The sequence below is a fragment of the Nothobranchius furzeri genome, chromosome 12 (genome assembly GCF_043380555.1).
Source record: "Nothobranchius furzeri strain GRZ-AD chromosome 12, NfurGRZ-RIMD1, whole genome shotgun sequence".
NCBI lineage: Eukaryota > Metazoa > Chordata > Actinopteri > Cyprinodontiformes > Nothobranchiidae > Nothobranchius > Nothobranchius furzeri.
This window is the reverse complement of record NC_091752.1, coordinates 7,846,871-7,869,713: the sequence shown is the minus strand read 5'-3', so window position 1 is coordinate 7,869,713 and position 22,843 is coordinate 7,846,871. Positions and strand designations below refer to the sequence as shown.

Here is a 22,843-nt window from a genome sequence, read left to right as displayed (position 1 = left end):
TTCTTCAGTGGTGGAGGCTCAGGCAGGCTGTATACAAACTACTGCCAGCTGCTCCCTCTCTGTTGGACTTTGGTACTGCATGTTACTTCCATGATTTAGATCCGGGGCTTTTCATAAAACATTCGGGGCTTGAGCCCAAGCATCTGGGCCTGACGCCGCCCCTGCTCACATATACTAGATGGCCTTCCAGGCTACATCTTAACAGTTATTAACAGTTGATTTCCTCTTTAAACGGTTAAAGGTTGTCCCTTTTCAGAGTTTGCATCATTTTGTTCAGATTCCTAATGAAAAAGTCTGAATGTGATACAAATAGTAAATGGCCTATATTTGTATAGCGTCTTGTTAGGGTTCTACAACCCCCAAAGCGCTTCACAGTACAATCAGCCATTCACACCCTGGTGGTGATGAGCATCTGCCCTGAGGCGCACTGACAGATGTGAGGCTGCCAAATGCTGGCGCCACCGGCCCCTCCGACCACCACCAGCAAGCAAGGTGTTTTGAATTTCTTGCCCAAGGACACAACAGCAGCCTTCTCTGGTCGGTGCTGGGATTAAACCTGCAACCTTCTGCTTACTGGACAAGCCGCTCAACCTCCTGAGCTATTGCTGTGAATTTAAACAGTCCCTCAAACTAGGGTTTGATACTTTTCTTCACTAAGCCCCATCGGGTCCTAACCCAGAGAACTAGAGTTGTCTTTCTTTGATGTTTGAATTTTTGTCTGTTTCTCAGGTTGCTCAGTTGTCCTGGATTGAGAGGAAAGTTGCAGCAACTCTTTTTGGGGAACCTCCAACTGCATCAGTGGAAGACGCTCTGAAAAATTTCCTCAAGGTATGTTTTGATGTTATGTGACTTTGTTCTGAATCAGCAGGTGATTAACAAGCTTCTGCAGAGCTTCATGACCTACTGAACAAGTGATTTAACTACTGAATCGGGAGTTTTAGCAAGACAAAAACTAAAACATGTTGGACAGGAGTTCTCCAGGACCAGGGTTAGATTAGATTAGATTAGATATCCTTTATTGTCATTAAATGATTGCACATTCAACGAAATTTCCTAGACCTCTGAACTAGAAGGAGGCCTTTGTGGAATTTTAAATATGGTTTTGCTGTTTGCAGACAGAACAGGAGTATCTGTGCACCAAAACAAAGCATGTTGGAAACGTTCTGTAGTATTGTTGATTAAGTAGGGAAAGCCAAATGGGACATAAATCATGCTCTTGGAAACACCATCTAGTGACTTGGTTAAACTATCAGATCTCCAAATTAAACTCTAGATTTGTTAATTACACTCATAATCCATCAATATCATTACATTTTGTTTTATTAGAGCTTCTAAACTTTATAGGATATTTGATAAATAGTTGATCAGGAAGGTGATTAATAGGACAGAATCAGATTCTCAGGTGGTTCTGACCTGACCCAGTACTATCAGGAGATTTTTCCTTCATCCTCCATTTTTATCCCAGCATAAGCGTCATCTTTCTGTTTATCCTGAGAGAGAAACGGTTAAATTATTCACTGAAATGCACAAGTGTTTATTTAATTGTGTTTACCCTAGGGCTGCTCGATTATGGCAAAAATGATGATCACGATTATTGTGACTGAAACTGAGATCTCGATTATTTAAGACTATTTTTCAATTAATGTTGATTTTATTTGTTTGTTTATTTATTCAGTCATAAAATTGCTCAGGGCACAATCAGGACAAAAAGAAAAAGAAAGCAACAAGATAATGACAAAAACAACTCCTGATTCCTAGTATAAAAAGGCCAACACACTTGCTCATAGTTATGACCCAAAGGGCTGAGGTTTAACTCATTAAAGCCTAACCAATACAGACCCAAATATCCAACCAATATCTTGCAAATACTGAATTGTACATTGGCATTTAAAACATAAATAAAAAAGCATTTAAACATGTGTGTTTTAGTGACGGTCACTAAAGGTTGCATAATATTTATTTAGTCCTGTCAAGCGGTGCTGTACGAGTGTGTACACTAGCAACCTGTCCTCAGAGAGATTATATTCATCGGCGTCAGAAACTTATTTCTGTCTATTTATAAACTATTTATTTACAGGTCCCATCATTTAATGTAATAATTGTCCCAGCCACTGCAATCGGAGTTTCACTGGAAACTCCCCCCCCCCCCAACCCAGTCTCACAGCAATCGAGGGCAAGCCGCGTGTGTGTGTTTAGCGCACCACATGTGCACATTGTGTCAGTCACTCCACTTAATACAAGAGGAAGCTGGCTCAGGGTTTTTTTGTTTTTGTTTGTTTTTTGGCGATCAACACATCACTACATCATTCCCTTTCCTAATGTCCGGAAAGATGGTCTGGAGCGCAGGCGGAGTGTTTTGCTAACCTGCAGGGAATGTCAATGACAGTTTTCCGGAAAGTAGCTAAGGGTTACCAGAGACGCTTCTACATTGTTCGCTAGGTACTTTAACAATTTAAAAAGTCAAGAATGGGGTCTGAAAAGATGTTAGAAATAGCAACTAATTTGACAAGTTGGCAACAATATAGGAGGAGCGCTTGATTTGCAACTTGGAGCTGCGCGAGAGGGAGGAGAAAATAATCGGCTCGTTTTGTTTTCGTAATCGTTCGAAACTCAGATCGTAATTGGGATTAAAATTTGATTAATTGAACAGCCCTACTGATTAATAAAAACACTTGGAGCACTCTCGTGTTTATCTGGCGCTCCGGTGAAAGTCGAGGTTGCTCCTTTAAAAACAGACAGTGGTGTGTTTTCAGAGAGGTCTGATCTGTGTTCCCATAATGCACTTTGTTTATATAGCAGAGAAAACTCTTTTGCTCCTGGCCAGTAATCATGTTCATGCCTCTTCCTGGTGTCTCACTCATCAATCTGATTACATCTGTTGCAACACGCCAGCTGTGACCTAGAGAACACGTGCTGTTCAACTTGAACAAGTACATCCCTTAAACGCGCGGAGCGCCGCTTCGCAGCCTCCACACTGTCACTCCCGTAATTACCCCATGTCCATTACAGGAAAGCAAGTTGTGCAATAAGCCGAAGGATCCTGATCCTATGATGCAGCTAAACTTTCATGTGTAGATGAACACATTAATATATGCAATCGTGGCACAGGAGGACAGTGCTCGCCCCATTATCGGAAGGTTGCAGGTTCAAGCCCCGCTCAGTCTGTCGCCATCGTTGTGTCTTTAGGCAAGGCACTTAACCCCCCTTGCCTGCTGGTGGTGGTCGGAAGGACTGGTGGCGCCTGTGTACGGCAGCCTCGCCTCTGTCAGTGTGCCTCAAGGCAGCTGTGGCTACAATGTAGCTCATGTAATGAAATAGATTACAGTTATTTATTGAGCCATAAGGCGTGGGATTCCATAGGGTATATGAAATCCACCTCACGGATCGGTGGGTTATTTAAACCAGAAGATTGGATCTTTTTAATGCAGGGATTAGATAACCGTTGCGTATTCACTCAGAGACAACAGAAGAGAGAGAGTCAAGTTTAAAAGTTAAGAATTTTATTACTAACAATTTCAACTAGACTGACTTTAAACGAAATGTATGGTGTAACTAAAAATGGATGGGACGGTGAATGGATGACGTGTGATGTTAAATCAGAACCAGCAAATCCGAAGAAGCGATTGTTCTGACGGGAACTGAAGGTGTTGTTTTTGCAGTAAGCTTTAGTTAACGTCAGAAACACATGAGACACCATCATGCCGGTCTACCTACCCTTCGTGGAAGTCCTCTGTAGATCAGGAATATCGAGGTCCAGTAGACCCTCTCTGGAACCGAGCCAGTAGGAAAAGCTGCGGTTCCGATCAGACCCGTCTTGAGTTACTTCCGGGTACACGGCAAGTTATTGGCGTTTGGTGAGACCCATGCCTGGGTCCGGAAGGTGGAGCTTTTGTTCTGAAAGGAGCTGTTGCTACTGGTTGTTATAGCGACTGGATTTTTCAGCTTGTCGTTCTTCTTTTGGTTAAAGAGCTTAGATCAGGATTGGCCACTCCGTCACTTTCTCTGGAACGCTTTGAACTGGTGTTAGAGCTGACGTGGCGTAGTTTTATACCTCGGATGTTATGGTTTATTGTCGAATGAAAATTACCAAACACCATCAGAACCACGCCTCCATCAGATCTGTAAGATTCTGATTGGATCAGTGAAAGTAATGTGTTATGTCTTTTTAACACTTCGTGAAATGAGTCCTGTTGGAACACTTGAAGTCACAGTACTTATTATAGTCTATAGGATCATATTAAAGTAATTAATATTTTGATTTCACAGGTCGGTCACATCTCATTTATTGACTAACACTTTGATGGATTAGCTTTATTAAAATAGAGTTCTTTGATTAAATAAATAAAACTAGAAAATAGTTCATTCTTCGTTCTTCTGTTGAGCTGAAAATACGCAGGTTAGAAGGAATGCATGAGACCTTGAGTTATATCTCATGCAGACTAGTCTTGAGCAAAGAAGGGAAAAAAACACAGTCTTCCGTTCCGTTACGCTCATCACCACCAGTGTGTGAATGTGTGTGTGAATGGGTGACTGAATGATTGTGTTGTAAAGCGCCTTGGGGGGGTTCCAGGACTCTAGAAGGCGCTATATCAAATACAAGCCATTTAATATCCATCCATATCCATTTCAATGTAGATACCCTGACCATCTCCATCTAATTGGTGAAGGAGTCGCAAGTAAAAAACACTAAAATACTATCTCCAACAGCCAAGCTATTAAAACTAAATTATTATAATACCAGAAGCTAGGACTCTGACTCAGTACTAATGCTAAACAACAGCTAAGCTATAGCATAAGCACTCACTTGCAGCTAATTTGAGTCCCAACTGCTACAAGGTGTGGCCAAGGCCCCGATGCTTTTATGACCTAGCGTTGGACCAGGTCACGTAGCGTGGGATGTTTCATCCAATGGACGTGACAAATTTCAAATTGCTGTTATAAATTTGTGTAGAATAGTTTTGAACTGAAGAGGTTTTTAGGCTAATTTTTTTTAATGCACCAAAAGGCAAAAATAATTACTTTGCATGTCTACAACGCTATTAGACACTCATTCATACAGGTTACCAGCAGAAACAGTTCATTTTGGTGTGACTTGCTCTTTAAATACGCAGTCATGAAACTCTCACAGTAACGATGTTAAAGGTAGGATTTAAAATTTAATAAGAACTGTTTGTGGAAAAAAGCCCTGGTGCTTCTGTTCTGGGGTGGAAGTTTGTGACAGGAGGGGTACAGAAAACAATAGGATTATGAGTCGTACTCAATAATATTCAAACGTCTCGGATTGGCTAACAGCAACATGACTCTTCCTGCCTTTGTTAACTCATTTACTGCCAAATGATGACTAAAGTCATCATTTGGCAGTAAATGAGTTAACAAAGGCAGACTAAAGTCATCATTTGCAGTTTTTACTGTGTGGGCGTTGGACGAGCCCCCGCATGGTGTGAACAAACATCCCAGCTGTAAAGCCAACCTTCGTCACACGTCATGTGATCAGGGAGCAGAAAATCCATGTGTTAGGAGATCGTTTTGGGCCGCTGCTGTAAAAAAAAAGTGAGGCACGAACCGGAAAAGCTTCTGCCGATCACAATTCGACAACGAGTTATGAAAGAACAGATAACGCTCGAAACACGCAGATTCTTCCTGATTCTTCTCCTCTTTGTTTTGGTAGTTTTGGCATCAACATCATCCTAGCGCGCAACATTCTGTAACTCTTTAAAAAAAACTGTAAAAACGCTGGCAGCGACTGGCTTTTCTGGTCAGGAAACGGCAGTCAGTGAATGAGTTAACAAAAACTCAGAATACTGAAAAACATATTTTATTGGGTAAAAATGCAACATTAAGGTTTTATGGCCACAAATAACCTCAATGTGGAGTTGCTAACGGTTAGCTTCTGCTTGCCAAAACGAGCTCTGCTCTCTCCTTCCCATGGGCCAAGCCAAGGTGGGTGGGGCCACATATAATTTAATTTATTTTTCTGTGACTAGAAGAGACTACATTCCTTTTGTGCATTCATACTGTGTTTTTGTCCATAATCCATTTTTTTAAATTATTTTTTACTAAATTTTGTAAGAAAATAACAAAATACCTTTTCCTGACTCAACCATTTCCTGTCTATTTTCTTTCTGCGGCTAACTGAGGTGATGGGGGTTGCATGTGAAACTAAGCCTGACCCGTCATATTTAAAAAAAAAAAACAAGTTTTACACAGTTGTTGTGGCAACGCTTGCAACCTTTAACGCTACACATTTATGGCAGAGAAATCCAAACAATTTCTATCGAGTCACAATTACTAGAAAATGTGAGTCAACTAGAGCAAGAGAGGAAGTGAGCTAGCGTTAGGTTAGCGTTCAGCTAATGTCCACCAATAAAACGACACTAGCAGAACAAAGATGCGAGTTCATCAACGAATCTTCGATGATGAACTCGCATCGCAGAATGATATTTTAAAATAATAAAGTGACCTTTTAGACAGAACATCAAAACTAACTAAGCGTTTGGCGCTGAGCACGAGTTGAACGCTACGCAGCAGGAAAAGTTAAAACCAAACCAACAGGAAGATAGGTTATTGTTCCAAACGTCACCATCAGTGAGTCAAACAGGACATTGTTACAATAGAAACAATAGTTTAATGCTATTTTATATTCTAAAATATTAATATTTGGTTGTAAAGTTTGTTCCTGAAGAATAAATGAAATATCTTTAATGTATTTTCCTCATTATCCAGGTGGAAGAAATCCATCCTGCTTACTCTAAACTCAACTATGTGTTTCTAGCTAAGGTGAGTCGTAAACATCTGGTTTGTGTTTATCTGGTTCCTTTTAAACTCATTTGCAGTGTTTATCTCTTCTTTGGCAGTGCTATAAAGACCTGGGACGCCTGGATTTGGCCAGAAAGATGTGTGAATCGGCTCGTTCCATGAAAAACGTCTCCAAAGAGGTCGCGTTGTTCATTAATGATGTTATATTAGAATGATCCCGTTATAACATGATCTGCCTGGATTTTATTTTGAAAGGGTGGCTTGACCATCATGATTTGCCTTAATGACACTTACAGAAACCTGTTCTTGCTTTCATAAGCTTTTTTATTTGTTTTTATTTTAGGATGAAGAAGCACAGAAGGAGCTGGACCTGCTGCTCCCAGCGCTCGGAGGGTTTGAACAATGAAAGTTGTTTCCTGTGTGTTGTTAGAGCTGCACATGTGAGTGTATGGAGACGTGGTGTTAATTCACTCTGTGAGTGTAACGATAATCATCAGTAGGAGCAGCTTATTTTAATTTAGACTTTTGATTTTAAATGGATACTTTGCAACTTTTTCACGTTTTTAAATCATTTTCTTGAGCCAGTTTGTGCTAAAATGACCCCTATAGCCCCCGTGGCCAGAATGTTCCACTTGCAGCTTCAGAGTGCCGGTCCGGTCTGCTGGAAAAATATTGAGCTGACATATCTGACGCTGCAGTCTGGTTCCAGCACGTTTGCTGCATGTTTTAGATCATGAACACAGCTGATTTTTGTTTAGTTTACTGGTGAATCTCTCCTGTAGACACTAATGAAGGCTGAGGAGACATTTCAGCTGCTTGTTCTGATTCAGACAGCTCAGCATGGAGCGTTATAGTTTAAACTCCTTCCTGTGGGAAGCTTGTGGTCATCCCAACTCTTCAGTCCGTATCACACTGGGCCTCCAGGAGGTATTGAATTCTTTGTATTCCATCCATTTCCTGTGGTTCGTCCTAGACCAGGTCGTGGGGTTAACTGGTTCAGTAGGGTAGCCGATAAATTCCTCGCCCCAAAGGCATGCCCACCTTCTCCTGGGTGATCCGAATGAATTCCCAGGCTAGAGAGGACACATGATTCCTCCTTCATGTTCTTGGTCTTCCCTGGGTTTTCCTCCCTAGTTCCAGGACGTTCCTGGAAAACCTCTAAAGGCAGGTGACCAGGAGGCATGCCCAGACCACCTCACCTGCCCCTCTAGATGTTAAGGAGCAGCGGCTGGAATAGTTCTTACGTTTTCTTGGACAAATCTCAGGTCCTCGCTATCAGGTCACTGGAAATGTTTTGGTTTCAGTCACAATTATGAGTCGACGTTGGTCTGGCAATCACGTCGAGAATACATCGGGACAAACAACTTAAGACATTTGGAGCCAAAGTGAAAGAGAAAATTTTGTTTGTAATTTTGTCAAATGCAACACGACCATGTATTCAGCAGCTTGTATGTGACACTGCGTTGTCCTGCTGGAATACGAAATCATCAGGGTACAAACGGAGTCCAGTCGACCACTTGGTCGAGAAATCAGCTTGAGTAAAATCTACAACGTCTTTTAGAAAAGATATGAAGCTGAAATTTTGGGGAAATATTTAGAAAATCACTAAGCTGAACACAATTGTGTGTTCAAGAGTGTTTTTGGACTAGCTGGTGATACAGTTTGAACATTTTTTTCTCCACACCTGATTGAAAATTAGCTGCGAACATTAGGGCCATTCCAACTGAAAATTTGCACGTTTCTACCCTGTTTTATGTCTCCAGCTAGTTGCAGTTGCAACCTTATGAGATGCGGTCTTTAGTCCAACGAGTACTAACATAACAGGAAAGAGAGGAATCAAAAACACGTTGGTTTTTTGTTGTTTGGCAGCGTGTTTCTGGCGTTCGTCCCATTCAGACTCAGATTTTAGAGACGACTCAACTTGCTGGCAGCTCCTGCTCACTTATGAGTCAGGCATCGTATATGAACTCTAACCTTTTTCCTGTTTAAAACACTAACCTGTGACATCAGTTGTTTAACAAGCTTAAAGAGCAAGTCACCCCCAAATCAACTGATAAAATGTATTAATGAGTGTCTAATAGTGCTGTAGGCAGGTGTAGTCATTATTGTGAAATTTTAGCGCATCTTATTTAAAATGGGATAATTCAGCTTAAAACCATCAGCGTGGGCGCCATCTTCAGGTTACAACTCTGTAATATATTGAATTTGAATCATCCATGGCCAATGGCTGAGAGGTACCCTGTATGATGTCAGCCATAGCCAGTCTCGGGCTAAGCCACACCTCCATAGCAAGTTGGAGTCAAAATGGCGAGGCATTTCACGAGCCATTGTTTACCAGTGAAACGGCTCCGAGATGCTCGTCTCCACAACAAACCGTCCCTCTAGTGAAACAGGTAGATGAGTCCTCCACCCCACATGACCTCTCTGACTATCGGCCTAGTGCTGCGTGTTCTCCGCATCGACATATATACTGGACAATTCGTGTCCATAGGCTCCAATTATAAGTTTTTGTACCAAAATGGGAGGTTCCCACCACCGCCATTTTGACAGTGTCACAGGTTCCGTCCAGCCCAGACAATTCCAAACTTCTGTAGATAAGAGGAACAGAGATTAGATCTGTTAGTGATTAGTTAGGCCTGGTTCACGCACAGATTTGTGATTGATTGATTGTCCCAGGTCTGTCTCTATTGCCTTAAAGGTAATCTTATATATTTATGCCGTGCTTGGTGTGTTGGAACCACATTGGCAACACTCGGAAAACAAACCGAGAATATTCAACATGTTGGATTGCCTTGGTCCAGCAGGTTATTTGCAGCCACAGAGCTAGCTAACAGCAACTCGGTGGGATTTCATAATCCCTTTCTTTGGCTGGAATAATTAAGGAATATTAAATTTGTGGCAATAAAAATAATTTATGATTTCGTAGCTCGGAGAGTTTGTGATTGGACACAATTCTGCTCCGGCCCCACTGTGACTAGCTGTCGGCTCATCTGATCCATCAGGTTTATTTATTCAACACTCTAACTTCCACACCATTAATTTATTTTTGCACCTTTTATTTCGGTCAATAAGGGAAAGGAAAGGATAAAGTGATAACATGTAAAAATAAATATATTTTACTGTTAATATAATAATATACTACGTAGGCATGTTTAACTGTTCTTAGTATTTTCTTATTTACACTTAAGCCAAAACGTCACACTGATGCATTTGAACATTTGAAACAGGAGGTTTTTTTTTAATATGAGAAATTAGCCTCTAATTAGTTAGCCGTCCAGCTAGCCATTAGCTCCAGTCAGAGGACTTCTTGTTTCTAGAGACCCCGCCCACTTAGAGATGTTGTTTGCAGGTAGGGTCCGTAGGTAAAATCCTTTAGATTTACATAAATATATCTTTAACTGGCACTCTGTTGCATGGACAGATTCTGTTTTCCTGCATTAAACTTTCTGAAGGAACGCGATCAACCATAGAGGTGGCATGCGCGCACACGCACACACACAGAAAAGGGACATTTTAAGAGTGAGTGTGTGTGTGACACACTCTTTTCTCGTCCAATAAGATTCTAGCTGTGTTAGCTCTGATGGCCGTGTTTGACACACGGCTCCTAATTTGTGGATTTCATTTGAATGTTTCTGTTTTCCAAGCTATAAAAAATCATTTATTTCATTTTACAATAGAAAGTAACACGTTATGGTTAGTTGGGACAAAATCCCCCCTTTAGTTTTGAGTTTCTGTGGGAATTTTCTGGAATAAATGACCAAATATCTGATTCAAACGTTTAAACATGTTCGACTTTTAAACATGTTCGACTTTTGTTTTTCGTTGCTGTTTTTTATCTGCTGGAGTCCAACTTTTAGGTTATTGAGAAATGATGTCGTCCGTTGAAGAAAAGTGACATCATACTGAATACGGCATGCCAAGACGGCTCTTATTACAGTACAAGATGCTTTTAAACACCTGATTATGCAGTTTAGGACTTCGTGAAGTTTTAGTTGCCAGTTAATGTAGACAAATGAAATAAGTGATGATTCAGCTTTAAGAGTCTAAAGAACCAAGAATGTATTCTGTGTTGTGAATTTGAGCCTGATTGCTGTTTGTTCTCTGATGTTTATCAGTTTAATTTTTTTTTTTTACATTCCTGATTGTCGTGTTTAGTGATTCTCCTTCAACGTATCAGATTTAATGAAAGCATTTTCTGTATAAATAATTTTATTCCATCGTTTGTTTTATTTCTGTCTGGAATGAAAAGATGATTTATTTTATTTGTCATATACCAGATTTTTCTATTATGAATTTAAACCTATTTGATGTCAAACCAGGTTTGGGAAAAGGCCGAACTCTTCCTGACCAAAAATCCACCCCAGCTGGGAAGTTTGGGATCAAATAAAAATCTCAAACAATTCACAAAAAACAAGATTTTTGAGGAAGAAAATCTAAATTTTCACAGAGGCCAGTTATCAGGCGTTTGCATCTCCTGAGCCGAACGACCTCAGAAATGTCTCGCAACAAAGAAGCTCTAGGGCGATGGTGGCACAGGAGTTAAGTGCTCGCCCCGTAATCGGAAGGTTGCAGGTTCGAGCCCCACTCAGTCTGTCGCTGTCGTTGTGTCCTTGGGCAAGACACCTAACCCACGTTGCCTGCTGGTGGTGGTCGGAGGGACCGGTGGCGCCAGTGCTCGGCAGCCTCGCCTCTGTCAGTGCGCCCCAGGGCAGCTGTGGCTACATCGTAGCTCATCCCCACCAGTGTGTGAATGTGTGTGTGAATGGGTGAATGACTGATTGTGTTGTAAAGCGCCTTGGGGGGTTCCAGGACTCTAGAAGGCGCTATATCAAATACAGACCATTTACCATCTCTATGGAGCCAGTCTTGTCTCGTAGGAAGCGATCCCAGTGGATTCTCTTCAGATCACATTTAGGATGTCGGAGTTCTGCCGGTCTAGAATTCCTGCAGTAAATCGTATCTTATTTTTCTGACTACGGCTGCATTTTCTTTGTTTTAGTGTACGTTTCCATGGAAACAAAGACATTGTACATGATCCCAAACTTTTTAGCTTCTGCCACATCAAACTGTAGGTCATTGTGAACCCGAGTCACGACTTGGGCTCGAGTCTGATTCTTGATGACTTGATTCTAGTTGATTAAGAAAAAAAAACTCTAAAAAGTCAATAAAAAACAGTAATATTTACTGGCAAAGGTGACATCAGCAGCACCTTTGCTGATGTCATCATATAAACACACAGTTTATTTAACACATTTCTCGTTTTGTAAATTGCAAATTAGAACTTAAAAATCCTAATTTAGTACTTAAGTTAAAAATCTCAAGACTTCCTTGCAGAACACATGACTTGTTTTTGCTTTTGTCAACATCTCAAACAGTTAAGATGGCCCGGTTCACACGGCAGGATGATTAAGCCAATTTTGATCTGATCGTCCCCTTCCAACAATCTTAAGGACACGCCTGATTACTGTAATGGCTCTACAGATGATCTCATCAGATATTCCTCCTGTGTGGGGTGTGTTAAGAGCGCTCAGGACGGGACGTGTCTGGGATATCCAACATGTTAGGTAGCCGATCAGAAAACAAGGTGACTGAAGCACACTGCACACCCCTCCTCACTTTACTCCCAAGTCACGATATTACAAGATCTCGTAATATTTCCCGTCTGACCGGGGAACGTTGGTGTGTGTGAAATTGGTTCTTGTGTAGTGTTTGTCATGGGAGCACACCACACACTGTAGGAGCAAAACAGTTATGTCTATGAAGTTTTATTGTCGTGTGTGCCGTTTTTCGTGGTATAAAAATCATCCGACGATTAAAAAGTTCTTGCCGTGTAAACCGGATCTTAGTTGCAGCCTTTTCTGTCTGCTAACGTAAATTATCTGTGGCGGCCATCTTGAATTGGGCTCATCCAGTAAAGATGTTCTGTGAGTGTCATTACATCAGTCCTTATGTGTAACAACAACCTTTTGCCCTTGCGGTCCTAAAGATTTTTTCCAAACCGACAGACGTTAAACTGGATGGTTGTTGGTTCTGAAACATGTAATTAAACCATGAGATGCTGATTGGACTCGTCTGCCCTTTTTTTTGTCCTTGTTCATTTTATTGCTGTTTATGAAAACCATCTTGGAGCACGTTATGCAATCTGCCCTGTAGAATCACAGCACATGGTGCGTTTTGGAAGAAACTAAATGGATCTTAATCCAAAACCAACAAACAGTAGCAAGTGGGCTCCTGCAGGAGGGTTAATGGTTGTGGAGCTCCAACTCTTCCCTCTTTTTCTCTCTTCCAGACGGGACGTATTGTGCCAGGAAGAGGAATTTGTTACTGGATCAGATTCAGGCCAACCTACTCTGGTCTAGTCATGTTTCATTTGCCCCCCGAGCCACTCGAAATAGGTGCTTCCCAAATCAGCACGTGTTTGTTTATACGGCCATAAAAGCTTCAGCTTTTACAAGCTTTAATCAAACACCAGCTGAAACTGCTGCACCTGAACGGTTTGAGCCTGACAGATGTTGATCCTTTTGCTTGTCTGCTGTCCAAGGGTAAACGTTTTTACCCCGTTCCCCGTGTCACAACACCGATCTGCTCGGGTAATTATAACAGACAGGCGCAGGCCGCTCTTCTTGTCGTTATTAAAACAACTCGGGAGGCAGGTTAGATTAGAAGATTCTAGTTTTAATGAATTTCTTTGAAAAAGGCAACGTTGCTGTAAAACTGGCTGCATGAAATTCCAGGTGTAGTTTTATTAGTTAGGCTTTTGTAGGAATATGGAATTTTATTCTGTACATCTATTTCGTGCAGCTCATCTTAGGCTGAATTAGCCAGGCAAGCCATCCCATATGTGTAACTGTATATTTGCCCACACCCATTGAAACCACTCAGATGTGGGGCAAAATCTACGGTTCTCTACGGTCTTTCAAATTCTCTGCATGCCATTGGTCAACGCTAGGACCAATCAGAGCAATGAACAACATGATGTTTTCATCACTACAAGAATCAGTCAGCGGGGCGGTTCGCCGCACACCGTTAAAGAAAAAGCAAATAAATGCCTTTTTAAAATGAACGTGCCTCTGCTTGTGTCTGTTAGAAAGTCCAATCGTCCAAAGTTGATGCCAACGCCGTTTCAAACTGAATTGTTCCTGAGCGACGCCATCTTTGTAGTTTTTCTATTGCAGCTCTGGTACTAAGCCCCCCTAACAAACATAAATCTTTGACTGGCTAAAAACGAACGTTACAGACCAATGGTGGCCCTGCTGAGGCTACAATGGAGCCTGGCTAAACCAATCTGAAGGGCAAAATGTCTGTAATCCCTCCAAATCGCTAGTAAAACCTCCAGAGGAAATGACCAGGATGCATCCTTGTCGCATCCCTGACCCGCCTCAGCTGACTTCCTTTGATGAGGAGGGAAAGCGGCCCTACAGAGGAAAATCACTTCAGCTGCTCGTGTCAGGATCTTGGGTTTTCAGCTTTGATGACAAACAGCTCCATCAGCCTGGATTTGGACCAGGAAGGGATCAACAGCGTATCTGAACTGCAGAGTTCAGGAAGGATCCACACATTAGCTTATACTGTTGTCAGTTTAAGCTCCTGAGACCCTGCATCCACATTGGCATCTTTCACTAAAATGTTTTATTCTCTTCGAATTAGACCTTGTTTTTTTTCTTTTATTATTTAGAAACATTTAATATCGGATTTAGGTAAAAACGTCTCTTTTTAGTTTTATCTAGAAAACCTGTTAAGAGTTTTGATTTAGCTTTATTTTACATCACTCCAAATACAAATTCGGGTCTCAGGAGGTTAAGCTGTTGTGAATGTGTGTTGTTCTGCTTCAGTAACCATGGAAACGCCTGTCAAATAGAAATGAAATCACTGATGCAGAAAACGTTGTGCAAATTTGAGTCGTTTGGCAGTAATCTCAACCTGTGGTGGCTTCAGTGCTCTGATACAGTTCCTGAGCCTCAGCTGTTATACAACCAGGCACATGCAGAGGGGGGGGCTGAGGGTGCCCTTTCAAAGGTTTCTGCACGGCTCTGTATGCAACCAACCGTTTCATCCCCAGCTGGTGCAGGACACAAGTTTCTGACCTGGAGATTTGTGCTGATGAGGTTAAACCATCATCTTTCAGATCAGATCTACGGTAACATAAGATGTAACAAAAACAAGCATCTGATCTGCAGAGCGGTGTTGAACAAGTTCTACATGTTAATGTAGCATCAGAAGTTTTGAGTTTATCCCTTCAGGGTTTGAATTTGCAGATATCCAGCTGAACTTGGTGTATTTGGTCCGACCTCGTTAGTTTCTCTGCACGTTGTCTCCATTTAGCTCCTTGTGATAATCTGTCGTTTCCATTTGAGAGAAGAAAACATTTTCTTTCCCAATCAGACAGATTATGCTTGGATTGGTGCCATGCATTACTTCACACCCACCGTTTAGCACTGGGATTTAATTTTTGCAAAGAAGCAGAAAAGAAGAATGGAGAGCCCAATATCAGCACCGATCTGCAGTCTGAATTCCCAGCGTTCCGGTTTGTCGGGTTTGTGCCTGGCTCTGATCAGGTACAGGATGTTCTGGCGGGCCGAGATAAAACGCAGAGAAGGAAAGGATTCGTTGAAACGCTTCCTTTCCCCCCCCTCCCGATGTGGCCTCGTGCCAAGAGCTCTCTGAGTGATCAGCAGCAACAAGTCGTGTCGGACAGCTACAGTCTGTATGAAAATGAACCAGTTCAAATGAAAAGCGTGAAGTCTGTTTATTTGTATTAATGTGAGCAAAATAATCATAAAACTCAAGAAGCATCATTACAGCTGCAGGAAAAATGCTACATTACATGTTTGATAGAAATTAATGTTAGATTTTAAATGAAAGAGATTTTTCAGCCATTTTGAATTTGATTCGGTGTCCATACGACTCCTGCAGAAGTCCATTCTGCTGCTGCTATGGAACACTGCTGCATGAATTCCAGGGAAATTTAGGAGATTAAAACCATTCCAAGGTGGCACCAATGCTTTTAGGTCTCTTAGACTAGCTGTTAGCCTATCAGTCCTGAACAGGAGGTAATGGTAAGATGGCAACTATCATTTTAACACAGAAACACATGAAAATGACTGAAAATTCCCCCTTTTTGCTCCACATTACTGTCACTAAAGATCATTAACTGCAGCTGTTCTCATTTTACACCTTTTTTTTTACAAAGAAGACAAAAATTTTGCATTTTCAACATCAGTCAACGGAGCCTTAGGGAAATACTTCCTAAACATTGACATCAAGGTTCATTCACAACTCTATAATGGCGTCATACCTGGGTCTCTAAACAGGTTCTCACAAGACTCGTACGAGACCATAAAATAAACCCAAACGCTTCAGCAGAAAGAAACTCATTCCTGTATTAAGTTTCCCCGTGGATTCAAATTACACAGACTAAGCATCTCGTAATATTCTGAGATGACAGGATTGTCCTGCAGATATATTTGTTTTTTAAGATTTGAACATTTATTTTGTTTAAATGAACAGAAAAAAACAACTGCTGAAGGTTTTGAGTCTGTCCTTTAAACCAGAGTCGATAAAACTTTCATAATATATTAAACTCACTAACCTGAGTAACTTGTTTATTTTGCATTTTACACTGAACTGCTACATTAGTAAAGCTGAAGCCTAATAAATGTGAGCTTATTGATCTGTTCCAGTCAAAACATCAGTAACATCGGTCACGACCTGCTGAGCAGGAAGCAGAATGTGTTATATTTACTCATTACATAAATACACACAGACACGAGTGTGTGTGTGTGTGTGTGTGTGTGTGTGTGTAAGATAGATAGATTAAAATTTAAATAGTTTCTTAAAAGTAAATTCTTTTCAACATCAAAATACTCTTATTTATAGTTTTATATAGAATTATTGTCATATACCGGTAATTTCCTTATATATTATTTTTTTCTGTATTTTTGTTTACAGCAGTCACAAACAGCAGCTTTATTAGTTTGGAGCTTTATTTCTGCCTGTTTTGCAGCCTGGTTCTGTTTGTTTACCTGTTATAAATCAGCTGACTACAGTCCTCCACTCACTATCTGATATGTGTGACAGTATTAAAGGGACTTTAAAGCCATTTTAAAGCTTTTTTTTTTGTAAAAGTTATGAATAATTATCATCTTGGGACAGCAGTAGCTCAGGAGTGGGTTGTCCAGTAATCAGAAGATTGCAGGTTCGATCCCGGCTCCAGAGAGAGAATGCTGCTGTTGTGTCCTTGGGCAAGACACTTAACCCACCTTGCCTGCTGGTGGTGGTCGGAGGGACCGGTGGCACCTGAGTTCAGCAGCCTCGCCTCTGTCAGTGCGCCCCAGGGCAGCTGTGGCTACATCGTAGCTCATCACCACCAGGGTGTGACTGGGTGAATGACTGATTGTGTTGTGAAGCGCCTTGGGGGGTTGTAGAGCCCTAAGAAGGTGCTATAAAAATACCGGCCATTTACCATTTGACCTGGTGAAACAGACCAAACCTGTCCATGAATTGGGCTGCTACATAAACACCACTTCTACTGTTCAGGAAGCTCTTTTGTGTAACATAAGAATTATATTTGACTTTTACACGAACACATTTCAAAGCAGTCCCAAAAAATCCTTTAATGCTACTCTGACTAGAATAATCAATATAAGCCTCCGGTTTCAGGGGAAATGTGAGCTTCAACCTTCATCTTTCGCATGTTTATATCTTTTTTTTTTTCGTCAGTCTCCTTTTACCTCCTCTGAGAACGAGGCAGTGGCTGCGTCCAACAGCGTCATGTCTTCACGCAGAGACACTGCTATGGAGTAGGCGTGGGGTTTGAGAGTCAGGCCGTAGAGATAGTCCAGTGTGACGGTCTGGGCCGGGTCTGCGCTGATGTTGCACTGGTGCGCTAACAGGGCTGTGAACAGGAACAGCTGCATCTTGGCGATCTCCTCGCCAATGCACCGCCGTTGTCCCAGAGAGAAGATGAGCACATTGCTGGTCAGGTCCTTGTTCAGCGAGCCCTCAGCATCCAGGAAGCGCTGGGGGTCAAAGGTTTCTGGGTCGGACCAAATGGCTGGGTCGTGGTTGATGGACCACTGGTTGATAAAGACCACAGTGTTCTTTGGTATGGCGTAGCCCATGATGGAGGTGTCTTTGACAGTACTGTGGGGGATTGTGAGGGGCATGAAGCTCGTGAAGCGCATCACTTCGTAGATAAAGGACGTGACATAAGGCAGCTGTTGCTGGTCTTCGATGCAGGGGAGACGGTCGCGGTCAACAACTTTGTGGACCTCTTGCTGGAGACGCACCTGCATCTCAGGATACCTGAAATCAAATTACAGGTATTTTACAACCTTTATTTTCTGAAACACTCATTTTTACTGTCCGTGTTTGTTTCATTTCTACTGAGGTCTGAACTACAAGGTGAGCATTTGTGTCTGCTTCAGCTCCTTCATTGGCAAATGGATGATCACTGGGAATGCTGGGAGTACTGTGAGCTCTCCTACCACCCCAGAGGTTCTAAAAACAGCACAGTAACTAACTTGTTAGTAGTAGTAGCTTGGGCTAGCATTAGAATTAGCTTGGGTTAGCATTAGCTTAAGCTAGCATTGTTCTGCAGTTAGCATCACTTGTTTAATCAATACATTTGCAGTGGTCTCTAGTAGGAATAGATGCTTTGTAAGTCGTACTTATGAGTTCAGACTCGAGCATCAGGAAGGTGTGCTACCACTAAACCACCACCAGTCAGACAAGGTGGTGGTAGTGTGATGGTCTGGGGCTGCTCTGCTGCATCAGGACCTGGACCACCTGCTGCAACTTATGGAACCATGAATTGTGCTCTCTAGCAGAACATCCTGAAGGACAATGTCTGACCTTTGACCTTAGACAGACAGTTTATGCAGGAAAACCTCCACTCTGACTGAATTCAGACGATTCTGTGGAGTAGAGTGGTAGAAAGCTCATTCTAACCAGTTATTTCATGTGGGGCCCAGAACTTTTTCTCCTAATAAATTAGCTCATATTTTGTGTTTGCTCGGGTCATTGTTTAATCTGAAACGTGAGACAAAAACTTAAGAGGCAGGATGCCGCCTCCCTTCTCAGGTGAGTTCATGCCTGCTTGTTTTTTGCTCCTTAAAGATATAATAAACAATAAAGATGTGAAAAGGTTTAAAGATGGTTTCTCCTGAGGAGAAATTGGTTGAGATGTGAACTCATACATGTATTACTTATGCCAGCAGATGTAATCTGTATGATTAATTCATTCTCTCTGGTGTGCATGTATCACCTCCTTTGGACTCCTGCCAGGATACCCTCTCACACACATACACACACACACACACACACACACACACACACACACACACACACACACACACACACACACACACACACACACAGTTGCATAACAGGTGCAGCTTTTCTTTGAGACTCTGGTTTTTATTTGTCACAAGGAGACTCTTACTTGACCAGGATGAGGACAATCCACTGCAGGACGCTGGACAGGGTGTCCTGACTGGCTCCAAATATGTCCGTCATCGTGGAGGTGACAGAGTCCTTCCCGAGTGGAAGTCCCTGGCTGTCTGCGGCTTCGTCCATCGCCACTATGAAGGCGTCCGTCATGTCCCTGATGGTGCTGGACCGGATTGTCCTCCTGTGCTCCAGGACCTTGTCCCTGATGAACTTAGTGAAGTCGGTGTTGAGCTTCTTGAACTCATCAAAGATGGTCTTGATGGGGTTCGGGAAGTACTGGAGCCAGGGCATCACGTCCACGAAGCTGCCCGCTCCAACGGTTCTGGTGAACTTGTGGTTCCGACCCACCACCTCCCGGAACTCGTCGTGATCGTACGAGTAGCGCTTCCCGAAGCAGACCGCGCTCATGACGTTGGCGGTGGACACCACCAGGTAGGTCATGGGCTGGAAGAAGCGGCTCTCGCGGGTTCTGGTCAGGAACAGCTGCAGCAGCTGTTTGAACTCGCACACCACGTGATGCTCGAAGGTCTTTCTGGTCTCCGGGTTCCCGCTGGAGAACAACCGGACCGTGGAGAGGGCCACTTTGCGGTGCGTCTTCCACCTGTCGGTGACGGTACCGAACGCGATGCTGTCTCCGTTAGAGATGAACCGGAAGGACGTGAAGTCCGGTCTGCCTGCGAAGTCCGGTCCCTGCTTGATGAGAGCCTGTCTGATGGAGGCTCCGTTCAGAACCACTACGGTTCGGCTGCCCAGCTGGATCTGGAACACCTCTCCGTATTTTCTCATCATGCGCATGAAGAACAGGTGCGGTGCGTTCCCGAGTTGCGCTGCGTTACCGATGATGGGCCACGGGAAGGGTCCGGGCAGACCCGGGACCGAGCGGTTCCGGAGGCAGAACCACAAGGAGAGCAGCAGGGCACCGCAGGCCAGCAGCACAGCGCGGGGAGTCAGAACCAGATCCGGCTCTGGTGCCTCGTCCATCATCAGGTCCTGCAACAAACCCACGCTAGTCAAACCCAGCATCTTAATTATACTTTAATTATACTAACCGTGTAAAATACCTGATCTGGTCCTTTTATATCAGAATTTCTCCAATATCAATAAAGTTTTGCAAAAAAATAAAAAATCCGCAAACTCTGCAGCGGCTCACATGTTGGCGCAACGGCAATCTATCAGTCTGGGAGCGTGCAGCCAGCTGAGCGTCCGACGGAACGCGAAAGCACCAGGCGCGTGCGTGTGCGTGAGGAAGAGAGAGTCTGTGCTCCCTGCTCTCTGTCCGCAATCTGTGCATGATTTAAGTGCAGCTGCACCGAGGTGAACCATTTATCCGCAATCAGCATCTCGACCCGACGGCTTCTCAATTAAACTGAAAGGGAGGGGTGGATGTGTCACTCCACCCCTTCACCATCACCTCCTCCTCCCACATCGCGCTGTCTGCCCCCCACCCCCACATTGTTCCACTTGTAAACGGAAACGTCTGATCTGAAAATTAGTTACGCGGAAAGTTGGCAAATCATGGAACAGGATGTTAATTCTATTGTATATTATAGCCTGAAAAGTAATAGTAATAATAGTGAATATTATTATACTTCATGTAGTTTTTAGGTTAGATTTGTTCCATTCTTGCTGTAAAAAAGACTAGACAGGTAGACTGAATTAGTATATGATCCTTTATTCTACCATGCAGGTAAAATCTCACTGAGGTATTTCATCTCATTTCCAAGAGTGACCTGGTCCATGAAAGCAGGCGATTTCATGAATAATAACAATAAAAAGTTGTTTTATCATGTCCACTTTTGAGTTATTATTATTATTATTATTATTATTATTATTATTATTATTATTATTATTATTGGAATCTATAGGCTAAATAATATACATTGAAAAATATTAAAAACAATAATAACAATAATTCTAAGTAAAAAAGCGTTACACATTGTAATCCTATGTTTGTTATAAATAGTTGTATTAGTTGTATAATTAGTTGTTGGTAGTTATTCTTGTTGAATAAATTACAAAGAAAGAACCGTTTTGGTTTGATTGTAAATCGTGCTGAGTTTCCTGGTTTGATGCGTTTTCTGTTCCTCTGGTGGTTGAACCGCAGCCGGAGTTGCGTTTACCCGCAGCGCCACCAGCAGGAGGCGAACCCCGCGGTGGGACGTTCATCTTTCCTCGCCGATCATCGACCTCTCCCGGACTCCGAGGCGCCTGCATGTCGGGCCTGATCAGCTCTCTTCATCACAGCTGACGTGGAAGAAGAGACGCGCCTCCTCTGGTCTAAGGAAAATAATAAACAGTTTTCAGGAATCAATAAATAAATTAGGAATAAAATAATAATAGATATTCTCCTTCTGTCCATCTAAAGCTGCGATCCATCAAAATAAAATCCTAGGATTCAAAAACGTTTTTTTTTTTGTTTCTTTGTTTCTTATTTATTGTGCTTGTTTTTTATATTTAACATAAACTTTGTATGACTGAAAGTTCAAACTTTAAATGTTCTTATATTATTTCTGCAGTAACTGAACCTCGTGTTCTTGTTGACGCGTTTCAGCACCGCGGACAGCACCCGCCATCTTTCCCAACCAAGCACGTGATGACAGTGATCAAAAACATCACACTAAAGCAGTGAGACTTAAATCATTTGTATAAATGTGTTTTTTGTTCTGGCCTGTACGGAAAAAGTCACAATACTATAGGAAATTAAAGAATACTACATGAATAAAACCTTCACATTGTTTATTATTTTTGACAAAAATTATTATTTCAAATTCTTCATCAGCTGCAGATTATTTTGGAACTGATGGTCTTATTTTATCATTCTTAGCTGGAATGTTTAAAAAATAGAAATTAGGTACTTTTCATTTTATGTGTTTGGAAAAGACAGAATTGAAGAGCAAGAAATTAACCGAACATTTTTAATCGTTTTAAATATATCTTTAATTGTTTAGAAGGACAAAATGAGAATCTATCTTGTTTTCAGACTACGATCTTGTGATGATTAACACAAAAGCGATTTTAATAATCAATGATAATTACATATTTTAAAAGATTTAACTGAATACATTTTTATGGCTGTGCAGCCTTCATTGTGTTAATATGAGTTTGTAAATGATGAACAATAAAGGTTTGATTTTAGTGTTTTGTGAAATAAAATTATATTTTTCAAAAATTTAAAAGTTGAATAAACAAGTAGAATTAAAATAATTTCAGGGATATTAAATAATGTAACCAGTAGGGTTTTTAATATACTTAAATTGGTCAAACATAAAAAATCACAACAGTCAACAGATACTCCTATTTCCAACTCTGAGACATTTTTATCATAATTGTGATGAGAGAATGAAAAGCAGACACTGACCCAAATCCCTCCGGCATCCCTGCAGCTCCACGAAACTCTGACTCTGCATCATCGCTCGTGGACCAAGTGGTGAACTGGTCCCTGTCTATTAGACCAGCCCCAAACTGGGCCCACTTCCAGGAGGCATTCCAACAACGTAATAGGGTCAATGGATTTAAACTGATAAATCATTCAAATGAACTCATTAAAACCTGAAGTGGGTTTATTCTGCAGAGTAATTCTGAATAAATGTGTACCTGAAGAAAGTTTGTATTTATCCATTTAACTGTCCACAGCAAG

General features: G+C 41.9%; 2 protein-coding genes across 6 annotated transcripts in view; one reads left to right on the top strand and one right to left on the bottom strand.

Moving 5' to 3' along the window:
• Positions 1 to 12,818, top strand: part of LOC107375514 (regulator of microtubule dynamics protein 2) — a 60,219-nt gene extending 47,401 nt beyond the window's left edge. For all 3 annotated transcript variants that reach the window (XM_054749942.2, XM_015944075.3, XM_070542205.1), the window contains exons 8-11: positions 730 to 828; positions 6,724 to 6,777; positions 6,855 to 6,935; positions 7,100 to 12,818. In XM_054749942.2, the coding sequence (XP_054605917.1) occupies positions 730 to 828; positions 6,724 to 6,777; positions 6,855 to 6,935; positions 7,100 to 7,162 (297 nt within the window). In that variant the 3' untranslated portion in view covers positions 7,163 to 12,818. The remainder of the gene's footprint in view (positions 1 to 729; positions 829 to 6,723; positions 6,778 to 6,854; positions 6,936 to 7,099) is intronic.
• Positions 12,819 to 15,485: 2,667 nt separating this feature from the next.
• cyp1b1 (cytochrome P450, family 1, subfamily B, polypeptide 1) lies at positions 15,486 to 22,634 on the bottom strand. Of its 3 annotated transcripts, XM_054749941.2 has the most exons (4): positions 22,565 to 22,634; positions 21,327 to 21,483; positions 19,199 to 20,196; positions 15,486 to 18,060 (listed from the first exon to the last, which is right to left on the bottom strand). In XM_054749941.2, the coding sequence occupies exons 3-4, from the start codon at positions 20,188 to 20,190 to the stop codon at positions 17,472 to 17,474; spliced, it is 1,581 nt and encodes a 526-aa protein (XP_054605916.1). In that variant the 5' UTR covers positions 20,191 to 20,196; positions 21,327 to 21,483; positions 22,565 to 22,634; the 3' UTR covers positions 15,486 to 17,471. The 3 variants fall into 3 exon arrangements, with proteins under 3 accessions (XP_054605916.1, XP_015799562.1, XP_054605915.1); XM_015944076.3 differs by lacking the exons at positions 21,327 to 21,483; positions 22,565 to 22,634 and adding an exon at positions 20,268 to 20,858; XM_054749940.2 differs by lacking the exons at positions 21,327 to 21,483; positions 22,565 to 22,634 and having other exon boundaries at positions 19,199 to 20,261.
• Between the last annotated feature and the right edge of the window lie 209 nt (positions 22,635 to 22,843).

Excerpts from the sequence above, each read along its gene's own strand:
- cyp1b1 (XM_054749940.2), bottom strand. The coding sequence starts at position 20,229 with ATGCTGGGTTTGACTAGCGTGGGTTTGTTGCAGGACCTGATGATGGAC. Across the intron at positions 18,061-19,198 it reads ATTGTCCTCATCCTGGTCAA|GTATCCTGAGATGCAGGTGC; the intron begins GTAAGAGTCTCC and ends ATTTGATTTCAG.